The sequence below is a fragment of the Trachurus japonicus genome, chromosome 15 (genome assembly GCF_045865225.1).
Source record: "Trachurus japonicus isolate A0001 chromosome 15, Traja_1.0".
In the NCBI taxonomy this organism is placed as follows: domain Eukaryota; kingdom Metazoa; phylum Chordata; class Actinopteri; order Carangiformes; family Carangidae; genus Trachurus; species Trachurus japonicus.
Genome location: NC_140921.1, coordinates 28,289,926 through 28,310,507, shown reverse-complemented (window position 1 = coordinate 28,310,507; position 20,582 = coordinate 28,289,926). Strand labels below are relative to the sequence as shown.

Here is a 20,582-nt window from a genome sequence, read left to right as displayed (position 1 = left end):
GTCAAGATGAATTTATTTTGAACATAGCAAAAATTTAATCAATAAGACAAAAGAAAACAAAAGCGGCGTAGAGATCCCAACCAATAGGAACAAAAGAAGAGGAGGCCACGGAGCCAGCCTCACCATGGGCCATCGGACTCAGGGGCTCCCTGCTGAGCTGTCAACTCTAAACTTATCTAAACCAAAAAAAACATAAGTGAACTACCAATGATCTCCAACCCCAAGGATTAAAATAAAAGACTAAGGCCAAGGAACGGGGGCATCGGGTTTGGAGGAGAGCCAATATGTCAGCTTCCCCCTCATCTCCTCAGGTCCGTTCATTTCTACTCAATGGAGCTGACAGTAGGTGTCCTCGGGTGCTGGACAGGAGGTACAAAGCCAGGGAGAGACACAACACACAGACCTGCACAAACGGTGAGCACCAGTGAACCAGAGACACATGTGACAGGAGGGATTTGATTTTAAGAAATCTAAGTAACTGTGTTTATTGAGTTGATTCTGGATGTTACACACAAACTCTTCACTAATTCAACTTGTTGGACAGAAAAAACTGTTTTTATCATGCACTACGAGTTCTTCTGACACCAACTGAAACAGGCTAAATATAAGAAAATATAGTTGACATATAGCTGTGGGTGGCACTACAAAGACAAGGGCCAAACTATAACTGCTCTTTAATATAATGCTGATGTATTTATTTGTGTGAATTAAATGTTTTTTTGAAATGTACACTGATTTCTGCATCACTTATCCTGCTCAAAAAGCTTCTCCCTCCTGCTCCCAGTGTTTGCACTTAGCTCAGCTCAACATTTCCATACATTATACTGCAAAGTGCCAACACAAAGATTCACTTAACACTGACGTTGCCATTTGACTTCTGATTAGACTGCAGAGTGTGTATACTCACCACAAACCTATTATTCCCTCAATGACAGACCTGGGTTTTTGAATCTAACTACATTTTTGTTCCCAAAAACATCTTTTAACATATCACCACAGCTGTTCTGAGAGTATCCAACCTTCAACCGAGCTGTGACCCCTTGTCCTGTGGATGGAGACGCTGTCGTGCTGTTTCCCTGATTAGTTACCATCAGTATATTTAGGTTAAAAGAAATCCTCGCTAAATTGTGAAAGCAGCACTTCCCCTTCCCAGTCGTGGTTATTTAAACATCCGTCTATAAACTTAGAGCTACAAGGAGTAAGCAGCTCTGACATCTCAGCCTTGGATCCTCCACAGATGAACAGGTGAAGTTGAGAAGAAGTTTAGCCTGTGCTCCACCCGACTACAAAAAGGTTCTGGTTCTAAAACACGACAGAGCGGATGAGATCTGCTTTCAAAAGACTCAATCTCTAACCATGTTTCCATCCACATGTTTTTATTCACATTAAGCAATATCAAATTAGAAATGTTTTACAGAAACAGTAAAATTCGATTAAATGTCATGAATACCGGTAAAAAGTTAACACTGTTTAAGAGAATCAAATTTAATGCCTTTTAATGCCATTTAAAGCAGAACAATGCAAGTCGGCCGGAAATAGCTCGCTCCTTCGTTGGTTTCTCTTTTTTTTTCCTCTCCGGAGCTCCCCCACAGTTCTGGTAGGCACATGTCACTGTCGTAAAAAAAAAAAAAAAAAAACTCGCCGCCACCACCTCCGCCCCCTACACGTGCTTGTGTTTACTGCTGTTTGCTAAGCCCTGCTAACACCGAGCTAATGCTAACACGGAGCTAACGGAGCTAATGCTAACACGGAGCTAACGCTAGCACAGCCACACACAGGCACAAAGACACAGACATACACACAGATGAATAAATGTTCCAAAACGCGAAGGTGTGTGTGTGTGTCATGATGTATTACATTATCTTATAAAAGACCCATGGTGTGTGTATCTGTGTTAGCATTAGCTCCCCGTTAGCCACAAGCTGAACTTCCTCAGTACAAACATTTCATGTTTCCATGGTTTCCTCCGACTTTCCGAACTCAAACCAATCACGATTCATGACATGCATGACGTCATATGCGTTCTTATCTCGTACTGCCGTAAGGCAGTTTCTCGCGATACTTCTATCCATTGACGAGATTTGTGACACCGAGACGGACGACTGATCTTGCAAGTGCGGTTTTCAGCCAGTGGGGGGGGTGAGCGCATTGGCCTAGACCCCATTCACTTCATAACAGGTCACTCAACCATCACAGTGACTCTGAGCCACAATAATTACAGCCCAAATCCTGCATAGTTCTGCTTTAAGGCCTTAATTTTAGCAAAATATATTTAATAACTTTTAATGCTTTTTAATGACCCGCGGAAACCCTGTTCATTAACACAAATGTTCTCTGATGAAAACGGGTCTGATCAGCCAGATGTGGACGTGTTGTGTGGATGAGCTTGGAGGAACACCACAAACAGCAACACGATCAAGATGGCAGCTTCACCTTGTTGTGCGGCGCGGTGGAAAAACACTGGACTGCTTACAGAACCTTCACCAGCCTGGCCTCAGCATGACATGATAGTATGGACAGGCCTCTATTGACAGCTGCTGCTGATTGTACTGGGAGCTTAATGCTGGTGTACTAGTTTTACTCCACAGTCCACACCACTGATTATTTCTGTTGATGTGATTAGTTAGTAGCCATGTTTCCATCCAAAGCGATTTGAATTACTGGGAAATGCGCATTAAAAGAAATTAGAATCCTGTGCGTTTCCATTAAAAGTACGGACTTTGTTTATTAATGGTAAACGCTGGATGCGCTGGTTGATAATAAGTTTCGTTTTTACTGAGGAGGAACTATGAAGAACTCAGCTGTGCTGAAAAGCACCTAAACCGAGTCGAGAGTTGTAACTGTGTAGTGGAAAGGGGTGCAAGTAATGGTAACTGGTAGTGGAAACTTGTTTTACATTGTTTTAACATATAAAAGAAAAAGAAAAAAAACATCATTCTGAAGGCTTTTATTTTGCCGTGGCAGTGCTCCATAATCAATTACATGTAGCGGAAACCCTGGTGATGTTGTCTTGTGAGTGAACTGCAAACACGGGAGCAGTTGGGGTCAAAGTGCGCTACGTCACACTTAATTCGAACATAACTGTTTCCATCCCTTTCAAATCAACCAAAACCCGGCTCTATTTTAGTTTGTGCAAATCAGGAGATTTTAGTTCGAATTACGGCGTTTACATCATAATTTTCTAGATGCGCATCTAAACACACTGATGGAAAATGGCTAGTGTCAGTGTTTTCAGAGTGCGTCCAGAACACGGCGCAGCAGTAAGTGTAGAACCACAGGACCAGACCTCTGCTGTCTGGAGCTCCACACATGACTGTTCCAATGGCAGCTACATGCTAATGAGGAGGAGCGCATAATGAGTTAGTGTCAGTGCCACAGAGCTTCTAGAAACCAAACAGACAGTTAGTGATTCATTCACTTTCTGTTCTTTTAACATTCTTCTACTTGACAAGTTGTAAGTCACTGTGTGAATTATGAGCTCTGGCCTCCACTTCAAAAATGACAGTGAACCATGTGTGTCTGTATCAAGCATCAACGTCAGAGGCTCAGAACCAAAGCTGTAGTTCCTCTCACTACCACTAGAGTGAGTCTCCAACAGTGAGTCGGCCCTCACAGATTCCCATGTTTCACAACAGACCCAACAGTTTGGTTTCATCTTGTATGACAACTGTTTATGTGACTCACGTGTTAACATTCTGTTAAGGATTAAATCCGAGTATTGAAGGTGTAGCTTCAGGGGAGTATACTGTTGTCACAAACCTCTCTCCAGTTTTTTTTATTTTTTTTATTTAACCTTTATTTACACAGGTGATCTCATTTCCAAGAGCGACCTGTTTTTGGATTGACTGGGAGTTAGGGGCAAGAGACAGGCAACTTCACCACTATGTAGTCAGTGAGTTGACTGGGATCTCCATCGTCGTTGTTTAGAGCAACAGTGTTATCTTCTCCTAGCAGCAGTTTGATTTTGACTTGTTGTATTTCACTCTGACACCTGGAACTGGCTGGTGAGATGCAGACAGAGAAAGATAACACTTCATGTTATCCTACTACTGTTATTTACCAACATCAGACCTATAGAGAACCAGTTTGTCTGACTGTTAGAGTATCCAACCTCATCCTATCCAAGTTGTACAGTAATTACACACAGCTGCATCAGGTGATACAGGCAGGGAAGAGCATCATTAAGATTTTAACAGTACGCTAACGACTACTGTTACTGACACCACTTCTCAACCCTTGTAGGAGTACTTTAATGCTACTCTTACTAGAACAAAATAAGAACAGAAAGTTGATGGCAGCTGTTCAGATTTAGCATACATTACAAACATAATATATGACTTTATGAACACAGCCACATCCTAACAGAAGGACTGCTGCCCTTCTTTTGCTGAGAGAAGTATGAGTAGTGAGGGAGAGGAAGAAACCAAAATCAACAGTGAGTGAGCGTGAGGAAGCATCTTTACATTTCCTGGCCTCCTCTCACACGACGCACTGCATGTTCAAACACTGGCACTGACACGGCTGATATGAGAACACGTGGTCGTGGTGTGCATCTGTTCAGACAGGTTAGCGCGGGCAGATAGAAGGGGCTTTTGAGCGGCAGTGGGACTCACCTTGGCCACCTTGTGATTGGCTGCTGTCTCGTGTGAGGTATTCTTCAGGCCCTCTTTGAGCTGGGTGATAAAGAGTTCGAAGCCCTCTGTGTTGGACACATCGATCTTTTCCTGACAGGCTGACAGCAACTGCTGGGCCTGAAAACACACACACACACACACACACACACACACACACACACACACACACACACACACACACACACACACACACACACACACACACACACACACACACACACACACACACACACACACACACACACACACACACACACAAACACATGCATATCAGCTGCAGAACAGGGAACATTTTGATTATGGCGATTATATTATTATGGGATGGCAAAGGAAGCAATAAGAATAGCACCCACAAGGACTACATTAAGTCCCTAATACAACTAAAAATGTAAGTGTCCTTAATTTAAATAAAAAGTCATTTTAGTCACATTTTGCAGAGTCACAGCCACCAGCTGTAGATCAACTGTGTCACATCATGTGCATGTTTGCATGAGAACAAATCAGGGACACATGCTCACAATGATAACTCCCCGACTCTGCAGGTGGTCAAGGCTCCACCATAAGGATGCCTTAAAATATCTTTACAGGAGAGAAGGTCAGTAGTAGGCAGTTCTCCAGTGTGGCCTAAGATACACTAGATCTGTGTTCACACTAGGGCAGATTGAACTTCGCTATGAGAACATTCGAAGGTGAAAACTGACGTTCCAATGTATGCCTTCCCCAATGACACAAATTAACATTGTTGTTCTTGTGCGCAACGTAGAGCTGCAGCTTCAAATTTACAAGTGAGTTTTTTTAATTGCCCGTTTATTCGGTTGGGGCTGTGTGTTCCCACACTACATGCATACTTTTTTCTTTTTTTTATTGATTGATCCGTGGACCACTTGTGTACTGATCTGTGGAGAGCGATCGGAACAGATCAACTGTGATACGTTGCACCACGACTTATAATATTTCGATTTCCTTTCTTGAAGTTTTATGTTGAGTTGGTAAAACTTAAGTGTTGCAAAAGTTACATAATACCACTTTCCCACTGGTCAAATAACCAGTTTGAACCAGCTAACAATCGGCTTTTGGTGGCAGTGGGAAAGGCGCACTGAGCCGCATCGACGCTCGGTGCGCCTTTCCCACTGCCAAACGACTCGGCAAGTGACGCGGGTTAAAATCGCCTTTAATCGGCTCGGCTCCGATCGGCTTGCAGTGGGAACGCCAGACCCGCGCCAACCCGCTAATTTACGTGATGACGCTGAGCGTTACGTGACGCCACGTCATCGCGCCAGTCACGTCTCTTATCACGTACCAAAACAAAGCTCTGCTCCGCTCTGCTCTCATTCCAGACTGGGATCAAAAGATCAAAGAACACTGACCAAAAACGAATGAAAAAAAGAAAAGAAGCGACAGTCTGTTTAACTGGTGTTGTGTCGCGGACGTCCGTCATATGGCCGCGGCAGACGGGCTGTCCTCTGCGGTCCTGGTGCTCCAGGTCAGCCAGACGCCTCGTCTGCCTCGGCGGACGGACACTCCGCGGCGGGCGGCTGTGGCATGACACTGTGTGTGTTTCTTGCACCGCGGATGAGAGCGGGGCGGCTGGTTTATGCTCTGTCTGATCCCCCAGCAGGGGGGGCAGACTCGGCTCATTTTGGTCAATGGGAAAGGGGCCAAATGCCGATTGTTAGTAGCCTCGTAAACCAGCCTCTCGCGGAAGTGCATTTCATTTCATTCCGAGGGAGAGTCTGGCCTCATCCCCATTCTAAGCGTTTGGACTGAAACCCTCAGAAGGCCGAGCCAATCAGCGTCGCCCGCTGTGATTGACACAGCACGTTGGCCAATCAGGGACCGACTGGTGCAAAGCCCCGTCACTACACCAACTTGCTGATTGGCTGAATGGGGTTGTCTGTCAACGCTACTACCAAAGATATTAAACCGTCTTTGCTACGACTCCCGCCCAGCTCCCGCCCACCCCAGACGGTTAGAGCGGGGATGAGGCCAGACTCTCCCGAGAAATGAAATGCATTTCCGCGAGAGGCTGGTTTACGAGGCTAGATTGTTAGCGGGTCGACCCACGTTTAAAAAACCTGCGTCGACACGCTAATTTTAGTGGGAAAACGGCTTAAATAACAGATTTGGTTGGAATGCCCTTTAGTGGACACGGGATGTAATGGTATAGGTGTATATAATGAGCTAAAAAACATTACAAATTTGAATATAATTTGAATATTTATTATTAGAAATTCAAATCTGACTTGGGGGGAAGATTGACAGCACTTGTTCACACTGCTAAAAAATGTGTGTGTGGCCCACAATACCTCTGAAATGTGGTCTGAGTGATGGGATCAATACTTGCTCCATGCACACGTCTCAGTTCAGAGTGAGGATGGACACTAGAACCGGCCCAAACCAGCTCTATTTTTCTTTTTTTTGATCAGCCACTGTTTGGTTGGTGAAGACCCTGACCTTTCTGTTCTCCAGACAGCATTCATACGATGGTTAGATTTTTTTGTCATACAGATCACTATGTAACGTTACGCAATGCGTGTCCAAAAACCTTGGACTAATTAGTCAGACGAGGCTCTGGGCACAGGACAGCTTGTAGTGGGAGGCTACCACAGAGAACATCATCAGTCTTCATCTGTGTGACGACACATGAGCTGCAGATAATAACGAGACAATCACAGTGTGTCCAGGGGGGGGGACACTAATAAGACATGGACCTGCTGGGACACACTCAATGATTTTAGCTTGAAGTCACAACTGGGAATTGAACAGGTCCCAGCAGATTCACCACTTTTCCCTGACTCTTCTATTATTTTTTTCTTTTTTCTCATGGTGATGGTGAGAGGTGGGGGCAGTGTCTCTGCTCCCTGCGGGGTGACTGAGTATCTGCAGCACACATGTGGTCAAACTGATGAAGATGGTTCAGAATCTGTGTTTTATCTACTTCTATGTACTTTAATGAGCAAATCATAGGCATTAAAGCATAATCGTTGATCGACCAAAAGACTGATGACTTGGCTTTAATTAGAAACGATGTCCTTGCGCTATCATTTCAATCTGTTAGATTGGCAATAATGGGACGGACTTTGGGACTGAGGGGGCAAGTGAAAGTAAATGTCTTAATTCATATCCAGACTTGCCCTTTGGATGATTTATTTCACAGACCTTCACAGCGTTTTTGCCAAGGGGGCAGTTGTCGGTCTGAGAAGTGAAGCTCACTTCCGCATTCAAAAAGCTGCAATCCCCTCGGCTGTCGCTGGGGGCTGGCTCCAGAAGGGAGCAACTCCAATTGAGCCCCATGTTAAAATAGCCGATTTTACAGCTTAAAAAAAACATATTTACAGCCTGGTACATTTCATTTTTTTGGTCTCAACCGATAGTTTCTACCCCCGCACACACTCTGAGGGGGGTGAATTTTTTTTTAACTCTACCGTTTTACTATTATTAGGTTTAAAGTTCTGGCCAATCAGGGCGCGGAACCGTTGAGTGACAGGTCCGGAGACCGCTGCTACGAGGCCAGTGGGCGGGCCCTCGGCCGGCCAACGGCCGCACTGCTCCAAATATGGCAAGTAGAATCCAACATGGCGCGGCTCAAACCCCCGTAGTAGCGGCACAAAACAGACTCCCCAAAACAAATGGGTGACGTCACGGGTAGGGCTGCCACAAACGATTATTTTGATAGTCGACTAGTCACCGACTATTTTTTTCGATTAGTCGACTAATCGGATCATACGTAAATTGAATGTAAAACATAAAGCTTATCGCACCAGCATGCAGCTGCTCTTATATTATATACCATCATTAGCTTTCAGCTTGAAGTGTTTAAGGTATATGCTAACTAAAAATAAAGACAATTAAGATGATAGTTCATTAAACTTTTAATGAAATATGCAGCTTTAACTGTACAGCTGAGTAAAATAAGGATAAGGCACTGGCCTAAACAACACCAAAATAAATACTTAAAGGTTTTTTGTCTTTCCTTCATTTGTCTCTGGCATTAAACATAGCTACATTTAAATAAAATGAGGTGGACACCTGAAACTAAGGAATTGTTCACAATAATAAAGTTTTGGTAGGCCTATCAATCAAATATAACTTGTGCTCAGTGTAAATAATAGGAGTCGTTCTGTTAAAAAAAATCGGTAACACTTTACAATAAGGGTCCCTTAAATAACGTTAGTTAGTACATTATTAAGCGTTAATTAACCGTTTACAGATATATTAACAATCATTATTATGTATTACTTAGGATTAGGAAACATGTAGCCTATTAGTAAGCAGTTAATTAATGTTTACTACTCAAAGTTAGTTAATAAATTAAAAAGTTGAATAATGTAATTAGTTATCACTATGTATCCATTACTCAGCATTAATTAACACATTAGTTTACATATCAATGCTTAATAATGTACTAACTAACGTTAATTAAGGGACCCTTATTGTAAAGTGTTACCAAAAAATCAAATAGTTTAGCCTATAAGACAATCGTCTTGTCTGAAAAAATGTAAATGTTCCCTTTTACACCGGTGCCGTTTGATGAGGGACAAGACAGGTAGAGAGAGAAAAGAGAGAGACCACCTGTAAACTCACCTTGAGTGAGTGAGTGCACGTGTGTATGTGTGGTGGGCGGCTGCAGCGGCGGGTGCGTGTGTGGAAGGTGCCCCAGCAGTTTTGAGAGAAAAACAAAGTTTAAAAAAAAGAAAAGAAACGACGCATCGACTATTAAATTAGTTGTCGACGATTTTAATAGTCGACGTAGTCGTGACTAGTCGACTAATCGTGGCAGCCCTAGTCACGGGTGCTACGTCCATTCTTTTTACAGTCTATGGTTTTTGCACATCATTTTGTACTTGATTTTTTTTTTTTTTTTTTTTTCGAAATGGCAAATATTAAAAGGAGCTTGTGATGTTATGTTAGAGTTGTTCATATCCTGTTAGGGTTTGAAAATAGTAAAATGTTCTTCCTTCAATTTATATCTTTGTAACAAGTGTTTGAATTATATTTAAGGGACCAAAAGCAGCTTTTTGTTTTATTCTATTTATTTTTTTATTTAAAAATCTAATCGGCCATCATCAGAATTTTTTATTCCCTAATAACAGCAATGGCCCCAAAAGATCTACATATCGGTCAAGCCCTATTACTTCTTTAGGCTCAGTGCTTTGAGCCCTCAGGGCCACTGTACAAGTGTCCATGTATGATCAGATTCTAAGCAGTTCAATTTACAGACATGAGATGTAAGTGAACAGCAGCTGTGAGCGTGGATAGAGATGAGCTGCCAGCAACAAAAGAAATATATATATGACGATGTAGATGACGTGCAACATAAAAATGTAGAAAAGCTATTTGACTGTTCTGTTCTGTTCTGACAATAATAAAGCTATTTAAAGTTCTTCACACCATAACTAGTTAAACACTGAGCCCTGTTAGGCTTTCAGACTGCAGTATGAGGAGGCTAATGTGATTCTTAAGGAGCACTCAAGTTGTTCCACCTGCTGAATGATTGTTGTTCCAACTGGCCTTCCACCTGACACAGGGATTCTACTCTGACTGTGGGACAGAGGGCTCAGTGTAAACACAACAACAACAACAACTGCTGCTGCGGTGTGGCGTATCAGGTGACACCGAGCGTCTGTGTCGGCTGCTTCCCGGTGTCTCTGAGCAGCGGGAGGCGGGCGGCCCCGTCTCTTACCTCTGTGACCGGCAGCTCCAGCTGGACCATGTCCTCCGGCTTGGCCACCGGAGGCTGAAGGGCCGTGTCCAGGAGCAGGATGCCGTTCAGGTCCTTCCTGCATCCTACTGCATAGTCATCCACGAAAAGCACCTTGTCCACTGCAGGGAAGTACTGACACCTGACACGGCCGCCAGGTTTAGCTGAGGGAGAAGCAGAGGACACACACAGAGAGCGTCAGGAGGTTTGAAGGAGAAAGGCTGGAAGAAACCGTGCTGCCTGCAAAACACCGTGTCAGTTGCTGGGGTGTAATCCTCTAACCAAACAGATCAAAAGCTCTATATGCTCAAACCTGACTGTCACATTTACAACCACAGTATCAGCCGCTCTACTCACTGGTAAAGGGACTATTATAAGGCTGCAACTAACCATTATTTTCATTATCGATTAATCTGTCGATTATTTAAATGATTCATTGATTCATTGTTTGGCCAATAAAATGTAAAAAAAAAAATGTAGAAAAATGTATGGATTCTTAATTGTATTGTACAAGTGGTGTATCATGTCTTGTGTTATATGTGTCTATGGTTGTATCTATGTGTTGTTGTGACTGTATTACAGTAACTGTTGTGTTTTTGTTTTGTTTTTTCCCTTGATGGACTGGAATTGACAATTTTGACTTAATGTTTGGACTCCAGGAAGAATAGCGATGCTAATGTGCTGGTGCTAATGGAGATCCAATAAATTAAATGAAATCAGTGTTTCTCAAACCACAAGATGACGTCCTCAAATGTCTTGTTTTGTCCACAAACCAAAGAAAGACTTAGTTTATTGTCATAAAGGAACAAAGAAACCAGAAATATTCACAGAATTAGGACTATTTTTCTTAAAAAACTACTCAAACTGATCATTCAATTATCACAATAGTTGACAACTAATTTAATAATCAATTATTGTTCAATTCATCGATTAAATTGTTGCAGCTTAGAGTATTATAATTCTTAAAGGGATAGTTCAACATTTTGGCAAATTGGCCCATTGCCATAATTGCTATAGTCATAGCAGTAGGTTCGTTACCTTTAATTGTAGGTGTAATCTATTTTTAGTACAGCGGAGCGCAGCAGCTGGCTGCTCAGAGCTACGCTATGGAGGCTAACGGAATTTCTTGGTTTCCCTCATTAAACTCATCAAATACAAAATCCCAAAACTCCACAGCGCTTTTGTAGACAAGTTGTGACCTGCACAACCACCACGCTATGAGATAATGACGGAACGATACGAAACGGAGCCGTTTTCGAGGTAAATTCATACAAAACCGCTGATGCGCGTTGCGTTCAGGGACAGTTTTTCAGCAAGCAGTCTCCGTATTTACCCTGTATTTACCTCGAAAACGGCTCCGTTTCGTATCGTTCCGTCATTATCTCATAGCGTGGTGGTTGTGCAGGTCACAACTTGTCTACAAAAGCGCTGTGGAGTTTTGGGATGTTGAATTTGATGAGTTTAATGAGGGAAACCAAGAAATTCCGTTAGCCTCCATAGCGTAGTTCTGAGCAGCCAGCTGCTGCGCTCCGCCGTACTGAAAATAGCTTACACCTACAATTAAAGGTAATGAACCTACTGCTATGACTATAGCGATTATGGCAATGGGCCAATTTGCCAAAATGTTGAACTATCCCTTTAACAAATCATTTCAAAACAAGCACAAACAGATTCAATCAGTGTCAGCAGATAGAGGCGACTGTTACATTGTCAGTGGTGCACACACTGAAGATCAACAAGAACAAACATGTACTTCGGTTGGCTGATCTAATTAATTGTCTTATTGTTTGGTCATCAGCTCTTGTTATTGCCAATACCCAATATGATGACCTGAGTGGGTTGGTCAGGAGTGGGGAGCCATATTTGCCAAGTTCAAAATGTTGTGATTGAGCACAGCCAGAGAAGGATGATAAATAGATATTTTATGTCTACCATAAAATGAAAGAGAACTGTGTGTAATCAAAAAAAAAAGCCAACAAAACATTTAATAATAAAAGTATACACAGTTATCATTCAGAATCAGCCGAGGGAGCTGAACACACTATCTGCACATCCTGAACGTGATAGATGTATCTGACGTATGCATCCAGTATTTAGACTGATCAGCATTCCATGGTTTACGTTAACGTTGTGATTAAGGAAACAGGTTGTTTTTAATCCCAACACCTGATTTTATTTGGACAGTCACACTGTTGTTGTGCTCCACATTTCCACAGTGGTAGTAGCTTTTACTCATCTCCAGTTGTGAATCACAGACATTTGGAAACAGTGAAATGTGAATTAATCTGTATATGCAGGTGCATCTGCACTGAGTATCAGTAGTTTTTTTCCCAGACAGTGTTGATATAAATTCTTTTCATAGTGGCTAAATTGTCTTCTCTTCACCAGATCTGACAGCAGAACAGAATCATCAGCTCTATTTACACTGGAAGTGTGAACTGGGAGCTGGAACGTCGTCAGCTCTGAGCACGTTCCAGTTGAAAAACAAACACGGAAGTTGGAAAAAAAAAGGACGATTAATAAAACGAAATGAAAATACAATGTTTATATACTTGTAGATGTAAAAAGCTTTACAATCTTACAACAACATGAAACGAGGTGTTATAGTCAATGCTATCTATTGTTAGCAATATGATTTTGCTAATAAGACTCCAGGCTGTTTTTACACAACAAAACAAATGTCCAGGGATAACAACTGAACCGTGCTATGTACATGACTTACTTTAATGTGAGACAATTATGAGATAAATAAAATAAACAGTAAAAATGCAGAGTGTTCACTACTGTTTACATGAATAGCCATCATTCATTCTCAAGCCAGGGCTGTTGGAATTTATCTGACTTTCAGAGTTGGAGGTTCGACTTCAGGGGGCGTTCCAGATTACAATTACAACTCAGTAGGGCTGTCCTAAACTATTATTTTTCTCCCACAACTATTTTTTTGATTACCGTAGTCAACCATCTCCATTTTGCAAAGGCTGCAGATAGGGATGCACATGATTAACTGTTTAACCTTTAACAGATAATAACTTTGACAATTAATACGATTGGTTAACTTTTTTATTATTATTTTTAGCTCCAGGGCTCCAGACTAACTTTTTTTATAAGGAACACAGACAGAAGCCCCCTAACTTTAAATTTTGCAGAGAATTTAGGGGCACACACTATAAACTGATGTAAATCAAAGCAAATATTTTTTATTATTTATTTATTTTATTTTCACATGGCAGATTCCAGATTCTTTGAGTTGCCCCTTCCATGTTTCACCAGTGTTAAAAAAAACAAACAAACAGCCAGTTTACTGGTTGCACATGGGCAAGTAGATGAAAAATTTACCGTCTCAAATTTTAGGGGCAAAATGCCTCCATTTAGGGGCAGTCTGGAGGCCTGAGCTCCGTTATGTCAACTCATGGGGGCGTGTCAACACTTCTAGTGTTGCACCGATACCATTTTTTGGCCCCCGATACCGATTCCGATTCCCAGCTGTGCAGTATCGGCCGATACCGTTCCGATACCACACAGTTTGGGGGAAAAAAATATATAAGAGCTTTTTTTCTTCTAATAGCCTACTATAATCCTGTAGAACTTTTTTATTGCCTACCTGGTAAAAATGTTTAAGTACCACGTTATTAAACCTTTAAATAATGTTGAGGGTCCAATGTCACCCACTTTTACATTTAGGAACAGTAAACACATCCCAAACATTTTTCCTCTGACTTGACCAACACAATAGATTTGATAGGAAATGGTCTTTCCTGCCACTACACATTATGATGATTACTGTATACATAAATAACAGTAGCATAAACTGATTGGTTGAACGCAGCCTGGTGTAAACATTAATAAACCAATCACAAAGGCAGCTCCATGTTGTCCATGTGTGATGTTCAGGGACAGGTCTGAAGACAGAGCGCTGAGGTTGAAGTCCTATAATAATGAGATGAGATGAGAGACACCTGTGACAGTGACAGGTCTACTCTGTAGCTTCGTCTTGACCACATGTCAGCTGATCAGCTGCAGCAGAGGAAACTCCGCTGCTCTCAGCTGCACCGCAACGAGCGCTTTTTTTTTTTCTTTTTAATTAAGCTCCGGTAGCGACCGCGCCGACATAACGTAGCGGGATCTCTATTTACATGTGTGCGCACCGCACACGGAGAGAGGAGGTGAAAAGAGACAACACTGTTACCTGCTGTATACTGGCCACAGACCAGTGCGTAACGAGTGAAAAAGCCGCCGTCACTGCAGCCTGAACGCAGCTCAAATCGACCGGTGTCTCAGTACGGCGACCAAGCTTTGATAAACACACCGGATCCGCGTCGGTTTGGCAGCTCAGTGACGGCGGCTTTTTGACTCGTTACACACTGGTCTCTGTGTTAGCGATGGTACAGGCTGAGGCCAGTATACAGCAGGTAACAGTGTTGTTGTCTCTTCTCACCTCCTCTCTCCCCTGTGTGTGCTCAGTGCGCTGCTCAGTGCGCTGCTCAGTGTGGTGCGCACACATTTAAATAGAGATCCCGCTACTTTATGTCGCTTTGCTTGTTTACATTTCACAAAAAACTCCTAGAAAAGGATTGATTAACTGCAATTAATTTAATTATTTACATCCTTACTTGGCTTGGCATGCACTGAACATGTGTGATCACACAGCAGTGAGTGTCGGGCGAGAGAAGACACAAGGCGCAGCGTTCATATCAGTAAATGGCATCGGTGCGTCATTTGTTTTACTCGTCGATACCGATGCCAGCATTTTAGTGCCGTATCGGGCCCCCTACCGATACTAGTATCGGTATCGGTGCAACACTAAACACTTCCACTCCTGCCTTTATATTTCACAGCAAAAGGTTACCGTACACTGGGGAGGACTGGCAGTATTTGCCAGTTATGCATCGCAGTCTGCAAGTCTGTCACTCAGTTATGTGATCTGATGTTTTTTTTCTCATTCTTTTGAAAATCAATAAACATATTTCTAAAAAAAAAAAAAAAAATCCAACTCAGAAGGCAGAAATTCCAATTTCCAAGTACAACTGGAACACACCATCAGATTTCCACACAAATACTCCGTGGTCCTGCATGCTACACACAGCATGTGACCATGAGGCCATTTTGTCAGAGGAAACTTCTGAATCTTTAATCGTGCATCCAAACATCAGCACAAAAGAAAGACATCAAAACCAAGCCTGGATGTGCACAAAGATTCATTCATTAGAAATTCTGTCTGGCTCGTCTTCATTTATTCATTATCTGTAGGGTGAAATCAGGACCAGACAAGACACTACGTGGACAGAACACATGATGGGCTTCCACTCTCATGTCCATAGGTTCACAACGGGTCCTGATCTGAGGGGAGGTGACATCATCACTAGACTGGGTCTAAGTCTGTTTTCATATCATGAGCATCAACAATATATTTTTAATTTCATATTGGTCAATTTTAACAATTTCCACTCCTCCAATCAGGAACCTGTTTGGAGTCATGTGATCAGCCGTGTCCTTCCTGCACATGTGCAGCAGCAGCAGCAGCAGCAGCAGCCTGACACAGACGCAGACTATTTTCAAAGGAAAAACTCTTTTTGACTTAACCTATCTTTGTAACATGGAGATATTTTTCCTCCTAGCTGTCAGTGCTAATGTTTTAGCCTTTAAATGTCAGTTCAACTAGATTTTTCGATGCAGGAATCTGGGATCACACACACACACACATAAATAAATACAGCTGCTTAAGCTGCCATTTTAAGGTGAATAAAAAGCCTTAAATCATTTTTTTATAATTATCCTCATGTCATAACGTTACATATCGCCCCAGTCTGTTACAATTAACCTGGACTGTAACATTTCCTATTTATTTATTACTCATTGACTAAACCAAACATTTCCTGTTTGAATTGCAGAGCTACACCAATTAATGACAGACATGTGTAACTATTTTGCAACACATTTCTGAACACACTCTGGCTTAAAAGTTAACCACCAGGTCAGACTCTCTAATGCAAAATAACAAACTAACAAACCAACAGTACGCGCCGCTGAGGTCACATATTTTAAGACCTCGAAATAAAATCAAGCGGCCCGGTGGTCTGGAGTGGACAGCTTGACGCCAACGACGTGTGGGCGTGCTGTGGGGTTAATGTGGTGTGCAGTCAGTTCACTGACAATACCTGCTCAGGGGCTGGTGTCAGGATGGTTTTACTATTTAACTGATATTTTAAAGATGAACTATTCAAGATTTTTACCTTAACTGTGCTGCTAATTGAACAGCTTTTAAGTAATTGTGATGGTTTAATAAATGACTTGTTACAGGGATAATGGAGGCTCTCTGTCTTCCACCTAGCCTCTCTTGGCCGAAAACCAACTAGGGCTGCGCCTGCAACTAACGATTATTTTTATGATCGATTAATCTGTCGATTATGTAAACGATTAATCGATTAGCTGTTTGGTCAATAAAATGTTGAAAAATGTCAATCAGTCTTTCCCAAACCACAAGATGACATCCTCAAATATCTTGTTTTGTCCACAAACCAAAGAGATACTCAGTTTAATGTAAAGTGACAAAGAAACCAGAAATATTCACATTTAAAAGGGACAACGAGGAGTTTTGGAAAAGCGAAGTGTTTTCACACTACATTTATGAGCCTCCGCGCACACCGTAAAATTCTTTTGACCGGCGCAAGACGGACTCATGTTTTCATTCATCAATAATTAAAGTCAGAGGTTCAAAGAGGTTCACATACCATCGTAGTTACGACCATAAACGGCGATTCAGCTACGTTATTCTCATGACTCGTTGCGAAACTGAAAGTAAAGAAACGCTGGTCGGCTCGACCAGCATCTCCGCCACCACTAATAGTAACAAAATAACGATAGAGACAGAATGATATATTTATCGAAAATGGGCCCATTAACAAGTGTGGGTAGCGAAGATTCATCCACATTAACGTGAGACTTTTTTATAACCGATTAGAAACTCCTCGTTGTCCCTTTAAGAAGCTGAAATCAGAGAATTTTGACTTTTTTTTCTTAAAAAACTACTCAAACCGATTATTCGATTATCAAAATAGTTGACTATTAATTTAATAATCGATTATTCGGCTCTAAAACCAACCTTGCAAAATCAGAGCCTTCAACCCGGTGTCCCAGCTCTTGTTTCGGCAGCACAGCGACACAAACACGCCCCATAACCCGTAGTTTCTTGTTTATGACAGATAAGATTACACAAATATACACATCGTAACATTGTATATGATACATAACGTTATCCACCGCTCCATGGATTGATTTCTCGCTGGCTTCATTAAAAACAAATGCACATGGCCGAGAGGAGGGTTAGCAAAACAGAGGAAAAGAGACCAGACTTGCATAGTTCACCTTTAAAATCAGTCACAATACTTACTGTCAGTAAATGGTTAAAGAGTGGCAACAACAGTAACATGAACCAATACTAAGGACTAAAAACCACCTCTTTATACACACACACACGCATGCATGCACACTGTGGAATTGAAATTGAAAATACAACCAGCCACGGCCTCTGGCAATTAGAAAAGCAGGTTATATATCACAAGCACATACACAAGTACAAATTGTTTCTGATTTAATCATGAATTGCTGGTTGCAGAAATATTCCAATGGCTCCACACTCTGTGGAAAACTAATTTCACATATCAGTTGCTTTTGCTTCAGGAGCGTGTTCAGCAGAGGAGCCGAGGCGCTCACGCCAATCTGACAGCAAACTTACAGTCTGTCAGAACTCCATCTGTTGGGTTATTCTTGAACATGAACTCAGTGGGCATGGAAGGAGTAAATATGCCGGTCCGCCTTAGACCATAATGTTGTTGTTTTTTCTTGCAGAAAAAAAAAAGAATACCACCATGTTAATTCAACGAGAACTGGAAACCGTTCAACTATCCAAACATTATGTCCGGTTTGGTTTTGTTTTGTTTTCCATTAGTCTTGTTTTGTCATCCAGCAAAGTTTCTCTGTTTGCTGCCATTTTTCCCCAAAAAACCAGATCTGGATATGACATCAACTGGGCTGAACCCTCTGACAACCGCAAACATGGTACCAGACACAGTGAGAATCAACTGAAATGGACCTAAACTGAAGTAATCCTGAAGACATACAGGATCAGTGAGGGTGCAGCGTGAAGCTTGTCTTGGCGGGAGTGGACGATAATGAGCCAGTAGTAAGACCTATGGGTATTTCATTAAACAAAGACATGTGTGTGTCCCCTGAGAGTCCCCGCTTCCCGAAAGGTTTATCTCCAGGTCATCTGAAACACTCCTCAGACAAGCTGCAGCAAATCACACACAACACACAATGCAAAACATGGTACAGTATGAGTGCCTACTGTTTACTGTTTACAGTCTCAACAGCCACACTCCAAAACTAGGTCACCATCAATGCATCACATGGAGATATGTTTATGCAACTGAACTGTTGTCTTTACTTGAACAAGTGTTGCGGTGGATCGCTTTCTTTCAGCAGTAAAAGTCAGAGAGGAAGCTCTTCCAGGAGCCCTGACATCCATAAACAGATTAACAGATTTTAAGATGTAAACAACTCGTACAACGACACCAAGCTGCTGTCTTCAAGCCAGACCGTCCGATCCAAGTGTGCATTCATGCATTTCTATTTCTAAAACAACTCAATGACGTCTGCTGTTCTGTATGGACAAGGAGGACGAGTTGTCAGTTAAGTGTGGGGAGCACATGTTGACAAACAAATTCCTAACTGCTGCAGAAGCTGCAACGTCCTGTCACTTCATCGTGACGGGGCGTCACGTGCTTGCATGCAACACAAGTGTTGGGCCGGTGATCTGACCGTATCATCCATGTCAGCCCTGCAAGCAAGCAGATAGACAAGGCCCCAGCACGGCAACTCCACAACATCAAGTCACTTTACTTCCAGCATCACATCAGAGCCTCTGAATGACGGTGCGCACCAGCGGCTAGCCGCGCGACTTTAACAGCATTCCACATTAACACACTACAAGCACATTTAACCGGGCAGCAGTAGGTGTGCTACTTCAAGTGCCCAGTGTATGAACTGCACCCACAAGACGTAACGTTATCGTGACTGACCGCTAGAATGACAGAAACTGACCAGGAATGTTGCCCGGCTAGCTGCCGCTTGTGCTAAGTGATCTAGCCTGCTGTTAGCTTTCCTGGTAGATGTGTCAGGTTGCTGGTGTGGTAAACAGTCGAAAACACTGACGTCCGATTTAAATTCACCCACAAAATAGACCAGTGTGAATGCAGCGTGTGTGCAGCGGCAGAACAGACTAACGAAGCGAATCAAGACTGACAAATAATAAAAGTGGCGTCAGGCCTGGATGTAACTGCTAGGAGCGGCTAACGTTAGCTCGCTGAGATTACAACTCAGCCGTGTGTCGTGTTAAGAGTCTGTTGACAATCAGAGGGCTGGTTTTTCAAAACAGAAACTATCGGTGTCAGGGCCCGCCGCCGGCCTCCAGTACTCACCGTGCAGGGCTGAAGCCTGGAGAATGGCCCCCGAAGTGCCGTCAATTACTTTGATACTGCCGCGGCTGGTGACGGCCAAGATAGCGTTGAGGGCCGGGTGGTAGGACAGGCTTCGCAGGCCCTCCTCGTCGCAACGCAGGCAACCGTCTCTCAGCACAATCCAGTCTGAGGAGGTGGACGAGCCGGAGCCCGGCGAGGCCGCGGCCGCCATCTTTCCTTATTTTTTCCCCTTCCCTTCCTTTCTAGCGTTTGTAATGACCCGTTGATACACGTAATGAATCTAAATCTAAAAGACCTAACTCGGAATTATCACTCCGCTGCCACTCCTGACTCCTTCTGCGGCTTCTTCTCCTCCGCCCGTTACCGCAGCAGTGGCTATTCACCATCAGCGCCAACGAACTCCAGGCTGGGCTCTCTGTCAGTTACGCGATAGGTACACGGAGCTAGCGTAATGTCTCCGCGCTCGACTCCCGCGATAACACGGAGTGCCGAGTGAGAACAAGCGGGTGGACAAAATAATAGGAACACCAAAATAAGACATCTGCAACAAACATCAACGGCGAACAACAAAGGTCACGACGATTTTATTCACATAAGTTATGCACACAAAATAAACACCATCCAATGACGTCACATATTAAACCGCAACCTCAAGCATGAGCACGCAGTGTAGTATTCATTGCACTATTGCATTATACAGTGAGCATACAGTCTGCAGTGCTAGGACTAATAAATATTCATATTTAATTATTAGTTAATTTATATGTCTTT

General features: G+C 42.7%; 1 protein-coding gene across 12 annotated transcripts in view; it reads right to left on the bottom strand.

Moving 5' to 3' along the window:
- birc6 (baculoviral IAP repeat containing 6) overlaps window positions 1–20,249 on the bottom strand; it is a 169,842-nt gene extending 149,593 nt beyond the window's left edge. For all 12 annotated transcript variants that reach the window (XM_085800868.1, XM_085800872.1, XM_085800877.1 and 9 more), the window contains exons 1-3: window positions 19,812–20,249; window positions 10,318–10,499; window positions 4,614–4,751 (exon numbers count right to left, since the gene is read on the bottom strand). In XM_085800868.1, coding sequence (XP_085656994.1) covers window positions 4,614–4,751; window positions 10,318–10,499; window positions 19,812–20,022 — 531 coding nt within the window. In that variant the 5' untranslated portion in view covers window positions 20,023–20,249. The remainder of the gene's footprint in view (window positions 1–4,613; window positions 4,752–10,317; window positions 10,500–19,811) is intronic.
- Window positions 20,250–20,582: the final 333 nt, after the last annotated feature.